Genomic DNA, 25,543 nt, shown 5'->3' on the forward strand with positions numbered 1-25,543 from the left:
GAAACTCCATAGCGTTGGTGCCACTACTGAGAAGGCTCTATTTCTTGCGGCTGCCCCACATACCTCCCTAGGCGGCGGCACTTGTAAAAAGGCCTTCTCTGATGACGTAAGAGGACGAGCCAGATTGTACGGGAGTAGGTGATGCGTGGCCCAGAGCAGTATAGGGCTTTAAAGGTCAAAACCAGCACCTTGAATGGGGGCTGGAAACGAATGGGCAGCCAGTGCAGCCGCTGGAGAAGCGAACTGACAGAGTCAAACCGCCTACCTCCAGTAACCACACGGGCCACCGCATTCTGCACTAGTTGCAGTTTCCGAACCGTCTTCAAGGACAGCCCCACATAGAGCGCTTTATCTGAGTCTACCACCCTTGCGTGCCTTGCTTTTTGTGGGAAAAGATAACCTTCTGGTTTGAAGCCCAGCCCTTGGCAATGATGAGCTGAACACAACCTTCATAGGCCCCGCAGGGTCAGAGCCAAGTGAGTCTTCACTAGTCCAGGGACTTGGTCCAGCAGTGACCAGCCAGGCTGCAAGCTGAGCATCAGTGCTGGCAACCCCAGGTTTGTCCTCACCCAGCATTCAATATTCCAAGGTAGACTGCCTCTGAACCTGTTTCTGTTAGCTAAGAGTCTCTGGTGCACGGCAGGGACTCTGTGGATCGGATTAGGCAGTTGCTTCTTGGTCCCAGCAGCCCTGCTGGGACTAAGACTGGGATAACATGCAATCTGCTGTGCTGCTCATCTTTCACCCAGCCTGCTGTGTTGGTGGCCCTGTGCTTCCTGCACTGCATCTGAGGACTGCTACAAACTGCAGTCTAAGGGCCAAATCCTATCCAATTTTCCAGTGCCAGAGCAGCCATATCAATGAGGTGTGTACTCCATCCTGCAGCAAGGAGGCAGTCACAGAGGCGATTGCATTGCGGCTACACTGGTGCTGGAAAGTTGGAAGCTGGACTAGATGGGCCTATGGCCTGATCCAGTGGGGCTGTTCTTATGTTCTTATGGATAGGACTGGGCCCTAAGAACTTACAAATATCAGAAGAGCCCTGCTGGATCAGACCAAAGGCCCATCTAGTCCAGTTTCCTGTATCTCGCAGAGGCCCACCAGATGCCTCAGGGAGCATACAAGACAACAAGAGAGCTGCATCCTGGTGCCTTCCCTTGCACCTGGCATTCTGAGGTAGCCTACTTCTAAAACCAGGAGATTGCAAATACACATCACAGCCTGTAACCCAGTGGTTCTCACACATTTAGCACAAGGACCCGCTTTTTAGAATGAGAATCTGTCAGGACCCACCAGAATTGATGTTATGACTGAAAGTGACATCACCAAGCAGGTAAATTTTTAACAATCCTAGGCTGCAATCCTACCCTTACTAACCCAGGAGTAAGTCCCATTTACTACCATTGTTAAAAGAATATACATAGTAGCTTGTTAAAAGTACTGCATTCCTCAAATGCAGTCACATAATGTCTAATATATTAAAAATAAAATATTGAAATGAATGGGACCCACCTGAAATTGGCTCATTGTCATATACTTGGTCTCACTTCCAGGGTTTTGGGGTGCTCAGAGTTGTTGGTTCTGAACCCTAGAGCCCTCAAAGATCCCTGTTCGGTATTACTGCCACCACCCTCTAGGCTTAACTATATCCCTTGTAGGCACTGAGCACTTTCTTTACTTAAAGTCTCAGTCCTTAAGTTACTAGTCCACAATGAGGATTTTTGGTAGCTTGCTGAATGGCTAGGCAGGATTCTGAACCTTTGTCCCCAACAGACAATGAACCAACATGGTAAAAGGATTTTTACTTTATTAAGTACATAGGGTTACAAAAGTTACAAAAGGCAACAAATGCTAGAGGCATAAAAACTTCTAGGAAACATATCAGCATAAAACAACAAAGCTAACTGGCTAACTCTATTATTCTCTAACCCTCACCTGGGTCAGCTTCTTTCGTAGATCCTCAGGTCAGTTACCTAAGAGGCCACATGGTCCTGGTGGGGCAGGATGTGCACCCACCACCTATCTCACCAAGAGACAAAGACCAAAGACCCTGTCCTCTGGAAATGGGGCTGGATGCTCAACCTCTCAGCTCTTCCCTCCCCCCTGGAGATCTACAGCTGCGTTCCATCCTTGATGGACGTCTTTCTGGCTGCCTGGCCTCTGAGCGGCCCGCTTGGAGGCAGGCTGTGCAGCATGGCCTTTCCCAGTTTGAAGAGACACTTGGCCAACAGTCTGAGGCAAAGAGGCAAAGAAGGAAGGCCCATAGCCAGGGAGACAGACCAGGGACAGACTGCACTTGCTCCCAGTGTGGAAGGGATTGTCACTCCCGGATTGGCCTTTTCAGCCACACTAGACGCTGTGCCAGAACCACCTTTCAGAGCGCGATACCATAGTCTTTCGAGACTGAAGGTTGCCAATACAGGTGCTACATTATCACCTTCCATTGAGTTGTAAATTCTTAGCAGCTAGGAACTGCAAGCCCCTTCTGTGTTACTGTTTTAGCTTGGTTCAGGCTTTACATGTTACTAGGCCTAAACTGTACATATTCATGACACTCATGACCCACCTAGTGGGTCCCCACCCACAATTTGAGAAACACTGCTATAACTCGTGATCAGGGTGGCTAGATGTCATAACCACAAAAAAAGACAAGGCACCCCAAAATGTAGGACATCCAAGAAAAATGTAGGACATGGCAAAATAAAAGCTTACAACACTATGGTGGCGTTGCTACGGAGGTGCGGGGGGTGCGGGCCGCACAGGGGGGTGACGTGCATTGGGGTGGTGACATGCTAAAATCGTGGTGGTTAGGAGTAACCCCATCATATTATATACTGCTGGATGCAGAAGTTCATGCGGAATGCAATGCAAAAAACCAGAGCAAAATATCTCCCTTCTATCAAAAGTTACGGCCAAAAAACCGGAGAACAAAAATGCATTGATATCTATGGAAAGTGAAAGTGAGCCGTATCGCGCATTTACTGGCGAGTAGGTGAACTAGCCTTAGTCCGTTGGAAAGGGCAGGCTGAGAGGAATCCAACAATACCAGAATGGACCTGATCCAATGAATGCAGCCCCCAAAAACACCTGAGAAGGAAATCCCTCTCTCCAAGAAGACGAATGTATTGAGCCCTATGGAAAGTAAGGCTCACCGTTGCGTTTACTCACGAGTAAGCAAATGTGCCTTGGCTGGTGTGGAAGATCAGGTAAAGGAGCGTGCAAGGCTACCAGAATGGTCCTGATCCTATGCACCTGGAGCTAATCAAGTGCTCCAGAAGGCAGCCTCCCCCCCCCTACTAAAAAGGATCAAAGCAGAGGCTTCGGCTGATAAGGTGAACCTTTTTGAGACTTGTGAAACCAGGTGGCTCCTGACAGTGATCTGGTTTAAACAGAAGTTCTTAAATTGAACTGGACACTGGGTACGGCTGTAAACCTTACTGATTTTGGAGGGGGGGGTGTTATTTGCAGGCAGGCTACAGAGGAAATTCACTTGGTGGACCAGAGCTGGCTTCTGCTTATTTAATTATTTGTTTTACTTTAATTATTTATACTTATTTATTTTAATTTGCCTGTTGATGTCACTTCCACCATGATATCACTTCTGGTGGGTCTTGGATAGATTGTCATTCTAAAAAGTGGGTCCCAGTGCTAAAAGTTTGAGAACTGCTGCAATAAGATGTTCATAAGTTGACACCCTGGGTGTGTGTGTGTGTGTGTGTGTGACACCACTAGTGACCAAAATCACTAAAATCACAATTTGGAGGAATAATACCATCATGTAATAAATAAATCAATGTGTAATTTCATGCAGAATGTGTTCTATCTTTGTTCCATCTAAAGGTACAGCCAAAAAACCTGTGGGGGCGGAGTGATGGTACATCACCACGCCCACCACCTGGGGTATTGCCCCGCCCACTGCATGGGGGGTGATGCGGTGGCATCCCTCACCAGGTGATGCGAACCCTAGTGACGCCACTGCTCATACATTGATTTCTTGTGGTTAATATGAACACTTTTACTTTCTATTAAATTTAAAACTATATTACATATAATTTATTACATATAATTTATTAATTACAGGCTGGCTGTGCACTGCCTACAGGGGCCCTCTCACAGGGAAAAGGAGGACATTTAAGGGCCCCAACTTTTGAGTGCCGGTGCAGCTGAAATTTAGCCTTGAAGAAAGGGAACAAACATTCCTTAACTTGGAGGAGGCCTCCATGATTGCCCCTCACCCAGGGGCTCTGAAAGGAATTTTATCAGGGGGTACAAAGTTTGTCTGGGGCCCTTTTGCAAAGGGGAAGGGGTGAAACAGCGGGGGAGGGTGGTGACAGGCGAGCAGAATGGGAGCAGGGAGGGGCAGGACAGGGTGGGGGGAGGGTGGATACAGCTGGAAAAGTCTTTGGAACCCAGGTCTACCCACCCATGTGGCATTGGCAGGAGTAATATGGAAAACCAAACGCCTAAGTCTCCCTAAAGCCTTTTAAATATAGAAGATCATGTAGAAAATTAGTGTCATATTTAGGCTCACTTTAGAATGGAAAGTGTCCTGTTCGTACCAAAACTTGCTTCTGCAGCAACTGTAGTCTTGCAGCTGTGTCCCTGAGCTCCTATCCGGGCCTTCATGGCAAGCAGATCCACAAGCGAAAGAGCTACTGTAGCAGGCCTGTTTCCTCCCAGGTTTGACACGGTGTTGAGGAGTGTCACGTATACATTCCTTGGCCCAGCATACATGGCTTGCCAGCAGCTGCAGCCGCTTGCTTGTGGTAGAGTCCCCACCATTCCATGCAAGCAGTAAGTCTGAGTAGATAGGAAAATGTAAGACGACCCAGGAAATTTCTGGGCCCCCTCGTTTGGGTCCTTGGCCCCCTTTTTGACCCTGGGCCTGGGTACAAATTACCCCTTTTACCCCCGTCTCCTAGGCCCGGCCCCCACCACCACCAGATGCAGTGCATACCCTATTGGTACAGCTGCACCAGCACTGGAAAGTTGGATAGGATTTGGCCCTAAGTTCTTTTCCAGGACAGGAGGCTAAAAAAAAGAGGGCATGTCCCAGAAAAAAGATGATGCCTGATCACCCTGCCCTTTTCCTCCAGAAATTTGTCCAATCCCCTTTTCTAGGCATCCAGGCCAGGTGCCATCCACACATCCTGTGGCAAGGAGTTCCATAGGTTAATGGGATCTCTGCCTGCCCCTGTCCTTTCAAGGCCCCTCTCCTAGTCGGGCACCACATCCCACCCCAGACAGGCGTCCAGTGAGCCTCAAATGCTGCCTGGTGGTTTTGTGACGGGGGGGGGGGGGGATCAGTTGCGACCAGGGCCTTGGAGAGGAGCGTAAAGGGGGTCATTTGTACCCAGGCCCAGGGTCAGAAAGGAGGCCCAGTAGCCAAAGGAGGGGGCCCAGAAAGTTCCTGGGATCTCACATTTTCCAATCTCACTGCCCACGCAGGATGCCTCTACCCCTGCTAATTGGGTAAGAGGCACTTTTTCAAGTGGGTGCTCCTTTTTTTAGCAGGGGGAGAGTAACTGGCCCATCTCACCCCAGCAGTGTCTGTTCTAGTGGCTGTCTGCTGGTATTCATGCTGCTGGTATTCATTTGCATCTTTTTAGATTGTGAGCCCTTTTGGGACAGGGAGCCATTAGATATTTGATTTTCTCTGTAAACTGCTTTGTGAACTTTTAGTTGAAAAGCAGTATATAATAATAATAATAATAATAATAATAATAATAATAATAATAATAATAATATCATGGGTACATGGCCACGACTACTGCCACAAGCCATACACACCAGGCCCAAAATTGCATACATTCCTCATCAGTGTCACATCTGGGAGGAAACTGATCTGTTACAGTAGCTCTTTGTTTGTGAATTTGCTAACCATGAAAGAGTGAGTATACAGGAGCTCAGCAACGGCTGCAGGACTACAGCTGCTGCAGAAGTCAGTTTTGGTGTACACAGGACACTCTCCATTCTAAGGTGAGCCTAAATACCATGATCCTCATCTCCTGCAATGATTTTCTCTATCTGAAAGATTTTAGAGAGATTTGGGAGTGTGTTTGGTTTTCCATATTACTATATCTACCTGCCAACACCAGGCAGACAGGTAGAGCTGAGCTCTGCATTGGGAAGACTGGCAGACCTGGACTCCAAAGACTATTCCAGCTATTGCCACTTTTCCCTGCCTGTTTTGCCCCCATTGCCCCCCCCATTCTGTTTCACTCCTCCCTCCTTGGAAAGGGGCCCAAAAGAAACTCTGTACCTCCTGATAAATTGCCTCTTTGAACTGTGACCAGCTTGGGGGGCTTCCTCCAAAGTTGGATCGCCCTGAGTTGGTGACACTGGATGGGCAGGGGCTGTGCTGGATGGGGAGGCGGGGGAGGCAGAGCCTCCCCTGCGTGGGAGCGCAAGCACACTCCGCCCACGCGCGTCGCGCACCTCCCGCGGCAGCGGTGCTTTTCGAAGGACCCCGCAGGGGAGGCTCTGCCTCCCCCTCCCCTGGGGACGGCCTGGGGGGCTGGCAGAGGTGCTCCCTTGCTCGTGTTCTTCTGGGCAGGAGGTTCCTTGGCGCGCCGCTGGGACAAGGGGGGCGCCCCCCGGGCTCCGGGCGGGGACAGCGAGGCGCCCCCTCTCGGGCAAACTACATGTCCCAGAATCCCTTTCCCCGCCCCCCCCGCACCTGAAAGGCGGAGGGGGCGAGGAGCGGCTGGTCCCGCAGCCCGGAGGCGCAGGAGCCCGCGGGCGGTGAGTGCCAAGCGGCGGCGGCTGGTCCCGGTGGCGGGTCGCGAGCGGGGCTGCCCCTCCCCGGCCCGCGGAGCGAGAGCGCGGCGCGGCGCGTAAACAAGCCCGGAGGCGGAGCGGGCGGGGTCGGGCTCGGGCTCGGGCTCGGTCGGGCGGGAACTTCTGCCCCTGCCGGTCTCCGGGGCGCGGGCAGCTCCCCGGGCAGCCTGCGGCTCGCCACTGCCGCCGGGCGCTCCCCTGCCTGCCTGCCTGCCTGCCTGCGGGCCCGGCCGCCTGTTGCCTTCCAGCCCCGTGCCATGCCTGTCTACTCAGAAGTAAGTCCCACTAGAGCCAATGGGGCTTCCTCCCAGGTAAGCTTGGATAGGAGCGGCCAAAATCGGAGGTATAACGAGGGTGGAGCGGGAGGGGCTCCTGCCCCTGCGCTTACTCAGAAGTAAGTCCCATTAGGGTCAGTGGGGCTTACTCCCAGGTAAGTGCGGCTAGGCTGGCAGTCTTCCTCCGGCCCCCCCCCCCCGCAGGGACTCTCCCAGGCAGCGGGAAGGGCAGTCGGGCCAGCGGGGGGGCGCGCAGGAGGTGACTGGGACGGCGCCGTCCCTCGGGGGCAGCAGCGTGGCGCGGGCGGGTGGCCGGGGCTGCAGCGGCCGTGCGAGGGACCCCCGACCTCGCCTCGTGGGTACCGGAATCTTGAGGGGATCCCGGTGCTGCTCTTGCCAGGCGGGGGGGGGGGGGCACTTGTTTCCCGGACAGGTGAAGAGAGGCAGGTGAGGCAGAGCCTCCCCGCTGGAGTCCTTGGAAAAGTGTCCTTCGAGCTACTTTGCACGTGGGTTGCGGTGTGCCTCAAGGACCGGTGCTCTTCAACCTCTTCATAAATGACCTGGAGACAGGGCTGAGCAGTGAAGTGGCCAAGTTTGCAGACGACACCAAACTTTTCCGAGTGGTGAAGACCAGAAGTGATTGTGAGGAGCTCCAGAAGGATCTCTCCAGACTGGCAGAATGGGCAGCAAAATGGCAGATGCGCTTCAATGTCAGTAAGTGTAAAGTCATGCACATTGGCGCAAAAAATCAAAACTTCACATATAGGCTGATGGGTTCTGAGCTGCCTGTGACGGATCAGGAGGGAGATCTTGGGGTGGTGGTGGACAGGTCGATGAGAGTGTCGACCCAATTTGCTGCAGCAGTGAAGAAGGCCAATTCTATGCTTGGGATCATTAGAAAAGGTATTGAGAACAAAACAGCTAATATTGTAATGCCATTATACAAATCGATGGTAAGGTCACACCTGGAGTATTGTGTCCAGTTCTGGTCGCCGCATCTCAAAAAAGACCTAGTGGAGATGGAAAAGGTGCAAAAGAGAGCGACTGAGATGATTACGGGGCTGGGGCACCTTCCTTGTGAGGAAAGGCTATGGCATTTGGGCCTCTTCAGCCTAGAAAAGAGACCCCTGAGGGGGGACGTGATTGAGACATACAAAATTATGCAGGGGGTGGACAGAGTGGATAGGGAGATGCTCTTTACACTCTCACATAACACCAGAACCAGGGGACATCCACTAAAATTGAGTGTTGGGCGGGTTAGGACAGAGAAAAGAAAATATTTCTTTACTCAGCGTGTGGTTGGTCTGTGGCACTCCTTGCTGCAGGATGTGGTGACAGCATCTGGCCTGGATGCCTTTAAAAGGGGACTGGACAAGTTTCTGGAGGAAAAATCCATTACAGGTTACAAGCCATGATGTGTATGTGCAACCTCCTGATTTTAGAAATGGGCTATGTCAGAATGCCATATGCAAGGGAGGGCACCAGGATGAGGTCTCTTGTTATCTGGTGTGCTCCCTGGGGCATTTGGTGGGCTGCTGTGAGATACAGGAAGCTGGACTAGATGGGCCTATGGCCTGATCCAGTGGGGCTGTTCTTATGTTGAGTGTGCTTGAGCACCTCCCAGGTGGTAGCATTTTTTAAAGGACTCCAGGTGGGAGGCTCTGCCTCACCTGTCTTCCCACCACCACAGTTCCCTGGAGAGAAGATTCCCTCACCAGATAAACCTCCCACCCTCACCCAGGATCCGGCTGGTGGATGGCAGGGATGGGCCTTCCTTGTGGTGGCCCCAGCACTCTGAACTTTTTTCTCCAGGCAGATCCATCAGACCCCCCGCTCCCCCCCCAGTTCCGTCAGGCAGGCTTTGAGCACCTAGTAGCTTGGTGCCTCCTGGAGATATTGTGGTCTGTTGTTGCTTTTTTCTAGCTTTGGAGCCCAGTTCTATGCATGTCTTCTCAGAAGTAAGTCTCATGATAGTCAATGGGGCTTGCTCCCATGTAAGCGTGGCTAGGATTGCAACCTTGGTATTTGTACAAGTTTCAGTTGTATGCCCTGCTGTGTTCTAGTCGGATCTCATGTTGATTGATGCTTTATAGGTTCATATATGCTACTGTGGAAATAAAAATGTTAATTAATTAATTAGCGACCCGCCTTTCTTCTTGGAGGGCACTCATTGCTGCTAACAGCGATTAAAATATACTTAAAAACTATAAAATGCAAATAAAACTATAAAATAGAGAATAATTGATTATAGGAAAGTGAGGTATAAATAAATTAAAGCTTGTGGGAAGTCCCAGCACGTCTGCCTGTTTCCCTGGATAGGGGCTGCAGCTCAGTGGTAGCACATGTATTTTACATGGAGAAGGTTCTAGCAGCTTCAGTTTCCCCCTTCTAGTTTTAAAAGGGTCTTGGGGGGGTCAGAGTTAGAAGGTCACCTGCCCACATCTTTTGAGAGCCACTGCTAGGCAAAGTGGAGGGTTGAGGGTTTGGCTCAGTGGGAGGCAGCTTCAAGCTTTCCCCAAACCAGATGGAGGAGGGAGCAGTCTGGCTTCCGCTCTCCTTAACTGGACTTGGCCCTGGGGGCTACAGCTCCCCCCCCCCACCATCTCTCCGACTCTGCAAAAGGCACTTCTGTGCTTTTGCTAATGCAGATGGAGAACCTGAAGAGAGAAGTGGTGTCTTGGTAGCCATGATGTTACTTCTGAATTCCCCCCTGGCTGTGTTACATTTGGCTGTTAGATGCAAGGGATGGCACCAGGATGCAGGTCTCTTATTATCTGATGTCTGGTCTAGAGGGTAGAGCCTCCGTCTGCCTGAAGAAAACATCCACAAGGTCACCAGTTCAAGGCCACCGGCACCGTGCGACCTTGAAGCAGCTGAGAAGCTGAAGCCGAGCTATTCCATCTGCTCTGATCGTGGGAGGATGGAGGCCAGAACGTGAAGCCAGATCGGAATGTAACACCTTGAATGTAGTGGTTCTTGAAAGAAAGAACCTTCTTTCAATTGTAAAAATCCCTATTTAATAAGGGATTTAAATAAAGCCTACCTATGTAAACCGCCTTGAATAAAGTCTTGAATAAAGACCAAGAAAGGTGGTATATAAATACCTATTATTATTACAGTGGTGCCTCGCAAGACGAAATTAATTCGTTCCGCAAGTCATTTCGTATTGCAAAAATTTCGTCTTGCGAAGCGCGGTTTCCCATAGGAATGCATTGAAATTAATGCGTTCCTATGGGCAAAAAAAGTCAGAACAAAGTCAAATTTGGTTTACAAAGTGTTTATTAAGTGCTCTTTAAAGGCATACATACTGTACAGAGGATTTCAAAAATTTCAAGCACAAAACTTCAACTTTTTAATTTTAAAAATTTGTCTTGCGAAGGACGGCCATAGAAAAATTCATCTTGCGAAGCACGGCATAGAAAAATTCATCTTGCGAAGCACGGCATAGAAAAATTCGTCTTGCGAGTCACCAGAAAAAATCGCAAAAACGCTTTCGTCTTGCGAGTTTTTTGGTGTGCGAGGCATTCGTCTTGCGAGGCACCACTGTATTATTATTATTATGTGCTCCCTGGGGCATTTGGTGGGCCACTGTGGGATACAGGAAGCTGGACTAGATGGGCCTTTGGCCTGATCCAGCGGGGCTCTTCTTACGTTCTGAACTCTGCCTTTTCTCTCCAGGGTCAAGCTCTGGGAAGAAAGAGGGTTTGGGATTGAACCTGCTTGAGCACTGGCCTGGCTGGCTGGCATCCTGTCAGGTCACCAGGGAGCCTCCCTCCCCTGTCCCCAAAGCAGTTTTACACTTTCAAAAGTTCCCAAAGAGCTGAGCTGAAGATGTGTCTGTTTCTGTCCCCCCTTCTCACAGAACTTCCTGCAGTTGGCAATAATGGGGCCATTTTGGTGACTTTAGGAGGCTGAAGGGGAGAAGGTTGGGGTGAAGATCCTCCCAACGGCCACCATTTCTCCCTTACCCAGGTGCCTTGAGTTCACACGATATCATCATGTGGCCTCAGTGCCAGGAGAATGTTGGGGAGGAAATGGCAGCCTCCAGCTAGGCTGGTGGGAAGACCACCAGTGCTGCTGAACTAGAAAACACAGGAAGCCAGAAGCAGCCACTTTTACCTCCAGTGCTCTCAAAATTGGAATCACAAGATCTTGCTGGTGAATTTTTGGCTCAGCTTGAATTTATTAATAAGGCAACAGATGAGCAGACAAATGTGTGACTGTTCATGTGGTATGTTTAAAATGAAGAAGGCAGGCAGGCAAGCAGATGAGCTGGATTGGGAGGTGGGGAAGAGCCAAGAGGTGCCCAAGGTGGGCTGGGTCACCTCCCTTGCAAGAAAAAGGTACAGCATTTGGGGCTCTTCAGTCTAGAAAAGAGGTGCCTGAGGGGGGATATGATTGAGACATACAAAATTACACAGGGGATGGACAGAGTAGATACAGGGATGCTCTTTTCCCTCTCATATAACACCAGGATCAGGGGACATCCACTAAAATTGAGTGCTGGGAGAGTTAAGACAGACAAAAGAAAATATTTCTTTACCCAGCATGTAATTAGTCTGAGGCCACAGGAAGTGGTGATGGCATCTTTCCTAAATGCCTTTAAGAGGAGATTGGACAAATTTCTGGAGTAAAAGTCCACCTGAGGTTACAAGTCATGATAGGTACATGATTTTAGAAGTAGGCGACCTCAGAATGCCAGATGCAGGGGAGGGCACCAGGATGCAGGTTGTGTCTGTTGTCTTGTGTGCTGCCTGAAGCATTTGGTGGGCCACTGGGAGATGGGAAGCTGGACGAGATGGACCTTTGGCCTGATCCAGCAGAGCTCTTCTTATATTCTTAAGACAGATAGTCAAGGCTGCATCTGATTCACAGTGCTGCTTGCCTGCCTGTCTTTTGGTTGCAGACTAAGAAGAAAGGCGAGGAGAGCCTCGGGCAGGCACACACACTCAGGGAGCTCACATCTTCTGTTTCATTTGTCTTCACACACAGGATTGCTGGTGGAAAAAGAAAGACTACCACCAAGAAGAGGCAGAAATTGACTTTGGGTAAATACATATACAATATTTTTCTAGTTGCATCAACAAAAACACAAAAGCAAACCCTCCAACCCTGATTCTTAAATAATGCCAGGATGAGTGAAGAGAAGCAGGCTCCTTCTGGACCTTGGCCTCCCCAAGTCCATCCCTGAGTTCACACAGGACCCCCAATAGTGTCCCGGGAAGATGGTAGCAGCGAACAGTTCCCACAGTGGCTACAGTCACCCAGGAACAGCCCCTCTCCATGGTGTTGTCCACACCTGCCCAGTCTGATTGCATCTGCCTCTCACTTACAGGGACAGGAGCAAGGAAGTCAAAGCTGCTGTGCTTTCTGTGAACCTTTGTGCTGCAAGATGAAGCTGGAGGCTGGGTGGGTGGGTTGGTGGGGGGCAGGTGGGAAGTGGCAGCGGCAGCGCTGAAAGAGAGCTGCCAGGGAGTTCTCTGCAGGTGTCTGGGGCAGCTTTCAGACCTGCTACCATTTCCCTGTGTGGCTTCCTGTCCCACGGAGCCTCATTCATATACTCCTGCGCACACCAGTTCTGTAATTTTAATGAGAGAATCCCATAGTTCTATTTTGCAGTCGCTCCTGTAGTTGTTAAATGGCGTCAGTTATAAGGTGAGCTGTTTTTCAGCACATGCTGGGCATGACTGACTGGAAACAGCTGTTCCACAAGCTGCTGTGGAGTGAATGGGCCTCACTCAGAAGCAGGAAAGCATGACAATAATTCCTGCTCATTGCAGCCAGAGCTTGGGATGGGTGGTCCTTGGGCTCTTGTCTCCTTCTAATTAGGTGCTGCGAGAGTTGGATAACTGTAATGTTTTTAATAGTTGGGCTGTGGTGTTGGTAAACTCTCTAATCTCTCCATCCGCCATTTCCCCCCATAGGACTATAATTGTTTAAGGCTGCAGAGAACAGAATGGAAGAAGATTAGTGTAAAGGCTGCAATTTGGTCTAAATGAGAGACAGGCTGTGCTTGGGGTCTGCCTGTCTAGATAAGGCTGTTGCAGGCAGGTGGAAACTATGCAGTAGCTCTAGAGCCCCGGAGCACAGGATGCCTTGGTTAGCTAGCTACCCATCTATGCTCAGAGCCTTCCTGGACTATTGCAAACAACTTCCAAGATGTTTGACCAAGAGAACTCAGGCCTTCTCTGAAAAATCCTTCCCCCCCCCCCGCCCTTGATAGAGACACTGGCACAGAGAAGGAGGTCGTGCCCAAGGTGTGCAGGGCACAGACTGTATAATTGTATAGTGTGTGTCTTGCCTGGGGAGGGGGTCAGTTGGTGGTTGGCTGGCATGGGGGCTTCCAATCAGGTTGCAGCATCCATGTGCTTTGCACAGGCTTTTGCCGCTCTGCTAAGCCGAATGCAGCTCGCTTGCCAAGTAGGAGGCTGGATGAACACAGGGGCTGACGACCCCTTCCATTTGGTCTACAGGGGCGACTTCAAGAGATTGTCAAGCACTTTGGCAGAACCCAGTACTGAGCTGGTGGGTTGTGCTGAGCTTGTTAGGGTGACAATTTGTGCAGTCCCCACAGTGAGAGATGCTTCAGCAGTGGGCATAGAGAGTGTTAACAAGCATGAATAATAATAATTATTGAATAATAATAATAATGAATAATGCCTTGTGCAGCAAGGACAGTGATTCTTCTTTGTGCTATGGTGGTATTTGGTGAAGCAGCAGGAAGTGTACCAGTGTGTCGCTTCCATGGAGTAAAGGTGCACCAGTATTTACACAGTGCACTGTTTGGTCTGCATGGCAGCTTTCCTTCTCTTTGTGAGCAAAATCTCGCAAAGAGGAAATATAAGACTGGTGTTCCAGACCCTTTTTGGCGCAGTGTAACATTAATAGCTGATATGACAAATGCTATTTATGCAACATCATTAGTGGGTGTGGCAAAAGAGAGAGGATTCCTGCTCTGAGGCGCTTATGGCCTGGGCTGCAGTCCTGTGTGCATTGGCCGTAAGTGCCCAGAATACTGTGAGACCTGGTTCCCATTTGCAGGACTGGGCTGCTTCTTTAAAAGTGTGGGAGACAAGGGGCAAGGGAGGGGCAACAGAGACAAAGAAGTAAATGTTGCCAGTGAGGAAAAGGTGTGAGTGAATGGGATTTGCTGAGGCCACAAAGTTTCGGTAACCTTGTTGTGGAGGAAAGGTGATTTGTGGGTGATTTGGAGCAGCAAAATAGCAGGCAGGGAGAGGATGAAGCATCCCCTCCCCCTGCTATGTCTCTGCCCTGAATGCCCCTCTTCCAAAAATCCTTTTAATTTTAAAAATGGGCATCAGGCCCAGGTTCCGCTCTTTGAGTGTCCTGCATATTGACAAGCACAAACTGGCATTCATCCAAGAGTTCTTATGGAACTCAAATGTGTAATCGCCGATCTCCAAACAAAAATATGTAGCTTGTCTTTTAAATTGGCCTCCACACCAAAGGATTGGAATGTTTTCATTGTAGCACGAATACTTTAAAAGGGGGGTGGGGGGCAGTTGTCTTAATGTCTGATCCAGGTAAACTGATGGAAAGGATAATGCAAGATAAAATCCGAGTTCCTTGAGAGAGTATCATTAGACACATGGATAGCGGTGATCCAGTTGCCACTGTATATTTGGACTTTCAAAACGTTCCTGGCAAAGTCCCTCTCCAGGAGCTCCTGAATAAACTCAGCAGTCATGGAGATAGAGGACAAGTCTGTTTGTGGATTTACAGACTGGAAAACTGAGAATGATGCCTAGGGTGAATATGGGGGCACTTTTCGCAGTGGAGAGAAGTAAGAAGTGGGGTCTTCTGAGAGATCTATATTAGGACCCATGTTTTTTCATCTGTTCATAAACTCTGTGGACTTGAGGCTAAGCAGCAGGCTGGTCAGGTTTGCAGGTGAGAGAGTGCTAAAACCTATTCAAGGTGGGAAAATGAACGTCTGTTGTGAAGGGCTCCAAAGAGATTTCTGCAAATGGGCAACTAAATGGCAAGTGCAGCTCAGTGTAAATAAATATAAAGTGATTCACATCAGGACAAAAAGAATTAACGTTTCACATATGCACTAATGGGGTCTGAGCTGTTAGTCATGAATCACCAAAGTCATCTGGAGTTGTTTTCCTTGTTTTCCTTTCCATTACATTGGCCCACTGCACAGGCACTATCAAGAAGGCACTTCTTGTGTTGGGGGCCATTTGGAAAGAGAGGGGAAAAAGACTGCCCCTATATAAGTTTATGGTGCAGCCACATTTGGAAGACTGTTTGCAGTTCTGGCTGCCACATCTCAAGGAGGATATTGTGGAGCTGGAAGGATACAGTAGAAGGCGCCTGCAATCATCAGAGGGCTGGAGCACCTTTCTTTTGGGACAAGGCTACAACATTTGGGACTCTTTAGCTTGGACGAACAGCAATTATGGGGGGACATGACCGAGACCTATAAAATTATGTATGATATGGAGAGAGAAATGCATTTCTCCCTCTCTTGCTATACCAGAACCCTGCTGGGTCATGCACTGAAATGGACTGGTGTGAGATTTTGGATGGGCCAAGGAGGCACTTCTTCACACAGGGCATTATTTGTCTGTGGAATGCAAGCAGTAGCCGCCACAGGATTTGTGGCAATGAATAACTTGAAAGGGGAATTCGGAAAAGGTGAGAATGTCTGTGAATGGCTGCTAGTCAGGATGGCTGCGCACCACCTCTGGGCTCATCAGCAGCCTGCCTTTGGATACCAGCTGCAGGGGACCAAGAGTGGGGGGGAATACCTGCTCTCCTCCTTGTGATGGTCTCGGTGTCCCGGGGCAGCTGTGGGGAACAGAATGTTCTAGTCCAATACTGGCAGCGGCTTTCCACAGACCCAGGCAGGGAGGGCTCTTGTCACCTTTTCCCTGATGGTAGCTATCCATGTGCAAAACAAATACTCTGCCCATTCTGCCCATAGCTGCAGCCCATAGCTCTGCATGGGCCCATAGCTCTGCATAGCTCTGCCCATAGCTGCAGCCCATTCCTGCCACCTCCATTGTGACCCTCCTGTCTAGAAATCCTTCTGGCTAATCCAAATTTTCCTTCTGCCATTGCTAGAGATGTTTGTTTCTGGCGAGTAAGATGGGATTACAGCCTAGGTCTTACTGAACGTGATGAGCTTACTTCTGAGTAAAACAGAACACCATTTTCAAACATCTCTAGCTGTTGCCTAGTTTGAATTTTGCCAAGTCCAAAGCTTGCTGTCAGAATGAAGATGAATGCGAAACTGGCATGAATGACACAATTTAGTTTGATGCACAATTGCTTTCCTTCGGGCTGGACATGCCTAGCCAAAAACCACAAAAGGGGGGGGGGAAGCAAATAGCCACCCATGCATGGGACCCAGAAAGCCTATTGCCATCAGTCAGGTTCAGCTGGGCTTTGTTTAAAACCACCTGGCACCTGATTGATGCTTGTCTACTGCAGACCGGTCTGGAATCCTGCCAGCCCAGAACAGCTCTTGGCAGCTGCTGGGAAAATGAGAGGCCTTTGGATCCAACATGTGGAATGTTTGCTGGTCTTATTTTTAAACTTGGTTCCAAATGTTTGAGGCAGCAGGTTGCACTCCAGCCAGGAGCTTTGTGACAAATTGGCACAGGCAGTTGATGGCCATTTGGGAAAAATTAAAATTTATATGCTGGAGCTCAGTAGTGAAAAAGAGCCCCCTGGGCATGCTTGGAGGCACTGTATCCCGTGGCCAATTACACCTTCAAAGGAAAAATAGTCACAGCAGCATAATTGTTCACTGGGCACGGGCTTGAAATTCTAAGAAACACACAGGCAATTCAGTGTGTAGAATTTTCCCCAAATTTCAGATAACTTGATCAAGGTGGGATGCAGAAATGCTAGCATGCTAGCTGGCTTTGTGGAAACGCATAGGAAGCCATCCCCTCTGGCCCCTTCCTTCTACTCTTGGGCGCACTCTGTTCGCGCAGCTCAACTTCTGTGGGGGAAATTGGCTTTCTTTATCTTCTGGTTCTTGGGCAAGTGAGTTGTGCACACTGTTCACAGGCTACAGGATTCTGCTTTTTCATCCCACTGCAAGTAACTCTACATAAGAACATAAGAACAGCCCCACTGGATCAGGCCATAGGCCCATCTAGTCCAGCTTCCTGTATCTCACAGCGGCCCACCAAATGCCCCAGGGAGCACACCAGATCACAAGAGACCTCATCCTGGTGCCCTCCCTTGCATCTGGCATTCTGACATAGCCCATTTCTAAAATCAGGAGGTTGCGCATACACATCATGGCTTGTACCCCGTAATGGATTTTTCCTCCAGAAACTTGTCCAATCCCCTTTTAAAGGTGTCCAGGCCAGTCGCCATCACCACATCCTGTGGCAAAGAGTTCCACAGACCAACCACACGCTGAGACAGCTCAGAACCCATCAGCCTATATCTAAAGTTTTGATTTTTTGCCCCAATGTGCATGACTTTACACTTACTGACATTGAAGCGCATCTGCCATTTTGCTGCCCATTCTGCCAGTCTGGAGAGATCCTTCTGGAGCTCCTCACAATCACTTCTGGTCTTTACCACTCGGAAAAGTTTGGTGTCGTCTGCAAACTTAGCCACTTCACTGCTCACCCCTGTCTCCAGGTCATTTATGAAGAGGTTGAAAAGCACCGGTCCCAGGACAGATCCTTGGGGCACACCGCTTTTTACCTCTCTCCATTGTGAAAATTGCCCATTGACACCCACTCTCTGCTTCCTGGCCTCCAACCAGTTCTCAATCCACGAGAGGACCTGTCCTCTAATTCCCTGATTGTGGAGTTTTTTTAGTAGCCTTTGGTGAGGGACCGTGTCGAACGCCATCTGAAAGTCCAGATATATAATGTCCACGGGTTCTCCCGCATCCACATGCCTGTTGACCTTTTCAAAGAATTCTATAAGGTTCGTGAGGCAAGACTTACCCTTACAGAAGCCATGCTGATTCTCCCTCAGCAAGGCCTGTTCATGTATGTGTTTTGAGATCCTATCTTTGATGAGGCATTCCACCAACTTACCCGGTATAGATGTTAGGTTGACTGGCCTATAGTTTCCCGGGTCCCCCCTCTTTCCCTTTCCCTGAAACTCTGTTTCAGCTTTGCAAGATTCCTGTGACCTGGAAAAGCTCAGAGTTCCCATGCAGGGTCAGAGCATTTGGGGCTCAAACAGCAACCCAGATAGTCCTGCCTGGACAGTGCCCACACACCATTCTCTAGGGTCAGCGCTAACATGTAATGTGGGCCTCTCACAAGCACGCAAACAAAGCCTTGTTCTGTTCTGAAACACTGAAGGATTGATAGTAGTCTTTTAGCTTCTTTAGGACCTTTGCTAACCTCCTTATTCTTCTGATTGCCTGTTCTGTATTCAAATGCGTATGTTTAAAAAACAACAAACTGCTGGAACATCCAGCAAATGCCTAAAAAATCCTCAGAGTAAAGCAAAGCAGTTGAAAAATAGCAGACTGGGAATCTGAGAACTTCTGTTTTTGCAGGGTGTATTGGGCATAATGTAACAAGGCCAGTATAAATTAAAAGAAAGCCTTTAAGTGCAGTGGTTACCAGTCGCAAAGCCATTTTAATACCCAACCCTCATGAACCTGCCATCTGATCCTGTTGCAAGAGTCTAAAATAGATTCTTTACTGTAGAATCCTTGGCAACTTCAAAGCAAACAGATGCCAAGTTCTCTGGTGGAATAACAGTCTGTCTTTGGCTGCATTTGCTTGCAAAGCCTGTCTTGTTGCCTTCCATTTTAAGATCCAAATTTTCCCCCGCCTGCAAGAAAAACACCCACTTGTGAACATGTTGCAAAAACTTGCCTGCACCTGCTCCCACAGAAAGCTACAGGTGGGCCTGCGAGAAGCGTGATTGTGTCCATGTGCTTCAGGTGTGATCACTGTGTGTACTTGGCTTACTTTTGTCTTGCTCTGTATTAAAAACATGAAGGGCAAAGCTGATTCACAATAGGAGAAAAGCTATTGTCATTTCAAAAAATATTTCTCTCTGTGTCATAATAAAGATAAATTGTCAGTTTTGGACAGTTTGAAAAGAAGATGCCCCAACAAAGGCCTGAATGTGTCAATATCCCAGCACATTTTTAAAAATAAGTTCATATCTGTTTGCATTTCCAATATAATCCAATATATCTCATCCTAGAGGAGGCAGAACACTCAGAAATGACAAGGTTATGACTGATGTGTTGTAGAGCTGCAGGATGAGTTGATCAGCTTGAAAAAAATGCTCCCAATTTGTCAGGCAGCAGACTTAAAAAAACATTATTTTTAATACAAGTACTCCCCAAAAACTGTGAGTGGTAGTCAGTCAGTCACTCGGGGGGGGGGGGGTTTCCTTTCTGTGTCCCATGCAGACAATCATTGGATTGGATCCAAAGTGCACTGCTACATGTGGAAGGTGCCTTCTGCTCACTGAAGGGCTGTTTACACTTGAAGTCAGAGATGCTCTCCTGTCCTTCAACATGTTGCAGAAAGAGAAGCTCAAGAGCAGCTGCAGAATTTGCCAGCTGCAGCCTTTTCTGGCTGCTTGTGCAAGTTCTCACACGTGTGACTGCTAAGCAGTAAAGTTTCCCTTCCTCTCACATTTCTTTGGATCCATCCTAATCCATCCCTTCCTGAACCATTCATTTATTGCTTTGTCAATGTATGCAAATTCTTATTGTTTCAAACACACACAATTAATTATTTAATAGGGCGACACCCCTCCAGGGTCACCACGGGATCACCCCCCCTCCCCAGGCTGCTTTCTTCCATCTGCCCCGGCCTGTGCTGCTGGAACTTGACAGCTGGGCATCTCCCTGGGTGAAAGTGATCACTTGCCACAGCTAATCTCCCCTAATGCCACCATAATCCTATTACTGAAAACACCCAAAGGCTAGAAAGTTAAAGGGATGAAAAGATTTATTTAATCCCTGCTGTGTGAACTTGATGGGAATTACTGCCTTTCTCCATGTGATCTGCTGTTTGGTCGAGAGAGCCTTGCTGCCTGAAAGCCATATTCTGTTCCGGTCTGCTGTTTGGTTTGGGGGATTTTTTTATCATGTTATGTAGGATGGTTGCCTGGAGCCTCCCTGTTCGGACACAGAATACCAGTTGCTGGGCAGCACCAGCTGGGAAGGGCTGCTTGTCTTCCTGTTCTGCTGCAGGGATTCCCAGAATGGGAAAAGGTGCTGAGCTTGAATTGACTGGCTTTGGTCTGATCCTGTATCTGGGCTGCTCTTATTCAGATGTTTTACCAAACTGGGTGTAACAAATTCTCAAGCTAGAGGTCATGAGCATCAGGGTGTGGAAGACCATCTGTCTCAGATGCCAAAGGAACATTGCAATCAAATGGAAGGGGGGGCTCAGCTCATTTGCCCCATAATACTAATGTGGGGGTTGGCAGTTGCTCCCTCCACTGCAGCCTCTGTGTTACCTTGACACATCCAGAATTGGGAACAATGTGTTAGGCCAGCGATGTTTAGCCATTGTGCCATGCAACATTGGTGTGCCACAAATGGTCTGCAGGTTCGCTATGGGAGTTTGGGGGAGGGTTATTTAATAGTAGGGCTATTGGGGGATGTGAACCCCCAACCCGCAGTGTGGTGTGCCTTGTCAGTTGTCCAAAAAGTGATGGTGTGCCTTGCAGTTTTTGTGCCTTGTCAGTGTGGCATACGATTAAAAAAAGGTTGGAAATTGCTGCAATAGGCAGGGTGTAATCTACCTGACAGCTGGCAAAGTAGACAGAGTCCTGACTAAGACATGATGACGGCAGGACTGTTGCCGTCCCCCAGATGAAATGGTGCTCCACCACCAGAAATGATGGACTGCAGTTGGTTGGATTTATGTGGTGAATCCCCACACAGCCCCCATAGATGTGCACAGAATCTGGGCAGCAAAAGCTCTATGGGTCCTGGGGTGTGGTATCATATCTGTTTGGTTCACAGAGTTCAGATAACTGAACCAGTCTAATAGACCATCTTGGTGAAATGTGCTGTTGTCTGAATTAAAGATATGATTTTTTACTAATGTTTTGTCCTTGTCTCCCCCACTTTTTTTTCTTCTAGATGATTGCATTCTGGGACTTAACCAGATTGTGAAGAAAATGGGGGGCGCTGTAATGAAGGCAAATGCCTTAATCTTCATGAGCGACTGGGAGATGCAGTCTTAACAAGAAGGGAGAGAAATTCCCTGCTACAGATGAGTATACGCTTCAGACCTCTGCAGAGAATTTCTGGTATCTCAGTTTTGGAGAGAGCTCCACAGATAGGACAAGACCATGTATACATTCCTGCCTGAGAACTTCACTCCAGTGAAGCAAAAACCAACCAAGGAATTGAAGCCCATGATTGCTGCCATTGCGTTTGGACTCCTCTTGTTCATTGCAGCGGTGGTGGCCTGGAGCTACTATGTCGCTTCACTTCGCAAAGCCGAGAAGTTGAAGACGAAACAGATGGACCTAAAGAAAGATGGGTTCACCATAAAAAACCAGAATGGAGAGGTTGTCTTCAAGGTAGCCTTCCAATCGGGCAACCTTGACCTGGAGTCGTGCTCCAAAGAAGGGGACATTTTAACTTGCACCCGGACAGACAAAGGGAAACTCAACTTTTTCATACAAATAGTTGAACCCAAAGACACAGTGATGTGCTACCGTGTCCGTTGGGAGGAGTTTGTAGCAGACACAGTGGTGGAACACAAAATGTTTTGGGGGGATGCCCACTGGTATGGGGGTTGTGAGATGAGTGTACAGCATTGGCCAATCAGACTACCAGGCTACCAAGAGCCCATGCCATTTGTGACTAGCGATGTGTATTCATTCAGGAACAGCTTCGGGGGCATCTTGGAGCGGTACTGGATCTCCTCCAAAGCAGCAGCCATCAAGATTAATGGCTCAGTGCCCTTTCACCTCGGGTTCAATGCCACTGAAAGATCCCTCTTATTCCAGGCCAAATATAAAAATTCTCCCTATAAGCCTCCCCTGGGCAAGGAGCCTTTTCCAGAGCTGAGTTACCGTGTTTGTATAGGTTCTGATGTCACCTCTATCCACAAATACATGGTGCGAAGGTATTTTGACAAACCTTCTAAGATACCTTCAGAAAATGCCTTCAGGTATCCAATCTGGTCAACCTGGGCATTGTACAAGAATGACATTGACCAGGAGAAATTGCTGGGTTTTGCCAAAAATATTACCAAGTATAAGTTTAACTGTAGCCACATTGAAATAGATGACACCTACACACAAGCGTATGGTGACTTTGATTTTGATCCAGTAAAATTCCCAAATGTGACAGAAACGTTCAAGAAGCTCAAAGAAGATGGGTTTAAGATTACACTCTGGACTCACCCATTCATAAACTACAATTCATCAAATTTTGGGGTGGGGATAGAGAGGCGACTCTTTATCAAAGAGCCAACAGGACGGCTTCCTGCTATGGTGGAGTGGTGGAATGGCATTGGCGCCATATTGGATTTCACTAATCCTTCAACCAGAGATTGGTTTCAGAGACACCTGAGGCAGCTCCGTTCTAAGTATGGCATATCATCTTTCAAATTTGATGCTGGGGAAATAAGCTACCTTCCCAAACAGTTCAGCACCTTCCGTCCTTTGTCGGATCCCAGTATTTGGTCCAGGCGCTACACAGAAATGGCCATTCCTTTTTATGAGTTGGCTGAGGTCAGAGTCGGCTACCAGTCTCAGGATATCTCTTGCTTCTTCCGTATCATTGACCGAGATTCAGCATGGGGGTATGAACTTGGACTAAAGTCCCTGATACCTACCGTCTTGACTATTAGTATGCTGGGCTACCCTTTCATATCGGCTGACATGATTGGTGGAAACTTCTTTCCCAACAAGACTGATGGCACTGTGGAAATTCCAGACAGGGAACTCTATATTCGCTGGTTGGAACTGTCTGCCTTCATGCCTTCCATGCAGTTTTCCAATCCACCCTGGCTCTATGACTCAGAGGTCATAGAAATTGCCCTGAAGTTCACAAGGCTCCATGAATCTTTGGTTGCCCCCCTCTTGTTGGAGTTGGCTGGGGAGATCACTGACACTGGGGACCCCATCATAAGGCCCATCTGGTGGATTTCTCCTAGTGATGAGGCTGCACACAAAATTGATTCCCAGTTCCTCATCGGGGACACCCTCATGGTGGCTCCTGTCTTGGAGATGGGGAAACAGGAACGGGATGTCTACCTCCCAGCTGGCAAATGGCGCAGTTACAAAGGAGTGCTTTATGACAAGAATCCTACCCTGCTGACAGACTATCCTGTGGACTTGGATGAAGTTGCTTATTTTGTCTGGGTAGCCTAACCTAAGTCTGCCACCAGCTTCTACGCTTTATGAAGTAACCAAGCCTTACTCCAGGATTGTAAAAGCAAATAAGTCTGATTGGTGATGGGAAGGGAAGCAGACAACTTGAAATGATTGCACATTACTTTTTAAGGTATGCTTGAGAGTGAGCTTTGATTGTGCTGCTAGAAGGCTAATGGGACATCACAAGAGTTTCATATTGAAGCACTTCCAACTCCTCGCTTGGAGAACCAAGCGCTACTCAGTTCCTCTCTCAGTCGCTTGATGTTGCACACCGTTGGATCTGTTTCTTTCCATGTTTGCAGTGTGGCTTAGGGGCAGTTGTAATGCTGTCCTGGCAATCGCAATTCCATGCAGAGTCTAGTGCCTGTGATTGAATCTGAGTAACAGGCTTATTCCTGGGTGGTTCAGGCTGGATCTCCTTATAAGCTACAGAGAACTGGTCCCTACCCTTTCCAGATGTACTGCAAGTTCCCCCTGGCTCTTCAGGGCAGAGTGCTGCTTCATATGCAGAAGGTCCCAGCCAGGCAGTGGCTTAGCTAGAGGGGGTGCAAAGCGCTACGTTTTGCGGGGAGCTTCACCGCAGCATGGCCCCTTCCTTTTGGAGCCCGGGGGGGGGGAAATGGAGGCATCTGTTTCTGGAATGTTTCCAAGGACTGGAATGTTTCCAAGGGCGAGGGGCTACTTGCATGCAGTGGTGAGGCTCCCTGCAAAACTTAGTACTTTCCACCTTCTATAGTTATGCTGCTGCAGCCAGGTTCCATCCTTGGCAGCCTTCCAATGACTAAGTCCTTGGGTAGCAAGTGACAGGGGTAGCACTTCTCTGCCCGAGCCCTTTGCTGCTGGTCAGAGAGGCCATACTGAGCTAGACGGACCCATGGCCTCCCTCGCATCAGCAAGTGTCATAGGGAAAGGGTTGTTAACAGCACAACAAGCCTTAAGTTTTACAGTGCAGTAAACTATTATTTTGAAATAATGATTTTTTTTCCCTAAAGAGAATAAATTGAATTAATATAGGCATATATAGTATATAAATATATATACATATAAAATATTTTTTTTCCTTGTCTGATGTTGGACGAGGCTGGCAGATTAATCAATAAACACGTTGTGGTCTCTGGAGCATTATGCTGGGCGGGTTACTCAGCTCTGTGACTCTTGAACTAGAAGGACTCTAGGATGCCCTGTAGCACCCCCCCCACCCCCCGGAGACAAGTGGACAGCAAGCAGTCTCTGCTGTGGACCTGGGTGAACACACAGTGATGGATGCAGATTTAATGGAACGTAGAAGGGGCCAACATTTCTCCTTTCTTACCTGCGAATTCGACGCTGTTGTGGGAGTGTTTTCCAAGATGCTTTCGGAGCTTTGTTGCCACCTGCAGAACTACTCAGCTCATCAGCAGTTTCCAGCAAGAGCACCCAACTTCTCCAGGCAGACTGCAGGGTCCAAGACCCACATAATGTGAAGGAGGCAGCTGGGGGAGTAGGAAGGTTAAAGCTTTGCCGTTGATTTACTACTTGGAAACAGAATAAAATGGTTCTTCCTCCACCACACAGCGCTGAGCCAAATGGGTAGGTTTGTGATTTCTTTTTCTAGGGTGTAAAATATATAACCCAAAGACTTATGCAGCCTGGTATGTTATTGATGAATGTTGCATGTGAACAGGATCGATGTACAGTGGTATCACTGCAGGGAGGTGGTACAGTAAGTACTGCAGGTGCTGCAATGCACTGTATAATCAGCTCCTCCCATAATGCGCTCCTGCACATTGTCATCACTGCCCAGAATGGCTCCAGTGCTAGGTGAAAGGGGTTGCCTACATGGCGCATTGCACGCCTCCAGTAGCTACACCACTGAACATGTGCAAACCAAGCAGCTGTTCCATTGAGCTAAGGGTAGCTTGACAATGCAGTTTAGCACATTGACTGCTGCACCATTAGAAGCAGTAAAAGCCTAATAAATGTCCAAGGACTGAATACCCACATTTTAGAAGGCAGAGAGTTAAGTTACATGCAGCTCAGCTGCTCTGGGCTACAAAAAGGCCCTGAAGTGGTATACATTGTTGTTGTTGGCATCCTTCAGTCTCGGAAGACTATGGTATCGCGCTCTGAATGGTGGTTCTGGAACAGAGTGTCCTCTCCAGTGCGCGAAGCCTGGG

At 48.7% G+C, this 25,543-nt stretch overlaps 1 protein-coding gene across 4 annotated transcripts; it reads left to right on the forward strand.

Annotated features, from left to right (window-relative positions):
* Nucleotides 1-6,650: 6,650 nt before the first annotated feature.
* MYORG (myogenesis regulating glycosidase (putative)) lies at nt 6,651-25,009 on the forward strand. Of its 4 annotated transcripts, none has more exons than XM_066618218.1 (4): nt 6,651-6,744; nt 9,792-10,007; nt 12,048-12,103; nt 21,136-25,009. In XM_066618218.1, exon 4 carries the CDS (start codon nt 21,348-21,350, stop codon nt 23,382-23,384), a length of 2,037 nt encoding a protein of 678 aa, XP_066474315.1. In that variant the 5' UTR covers nt 6,651-6,744; nt 9,792-10,007; nt 12,048-12,103; nt 21,136-21,347; the 3' UTR covers nt 23,385-25,009. The 4 variants fall into 4 exon arrangements, with proteins under 4 accessions (XP_066474315.1, XP_066474314.1, XP_066474313.1 ...); XM_066618217.1 differs by having other exon boundaries at nt 9,846-10,007; XM_066618216.1 differs by lacking the exon at nt 9,792-10,007.
* Nucleotides 25,010-25,543: the final 534 nt, after the last annotated feature.

Source organism: Tiliqua scincoides, chromosome 2 (assembly GCF_035046505.1).
Source record: "Tiliqua scincoides isolate rTilSci1 chromosome 2, rTilSci1.hap2, whole genome shotgun sequence".
NCBI lineage: Eukaryota > Metazoa > Chordata > Lepidosauria > Squamata > Scincidae > Tiliqua > Tiliqua scincoides.

Excerpts from the sequence above, each read along its gene's own strand:
- MYORG (XM_066618218.1), top strand. The coding sequence starts at position 21,348 with ATGTATACATTCCTGCCTGAGAACTTCACTCCAGTGAAGCAAAAACCA.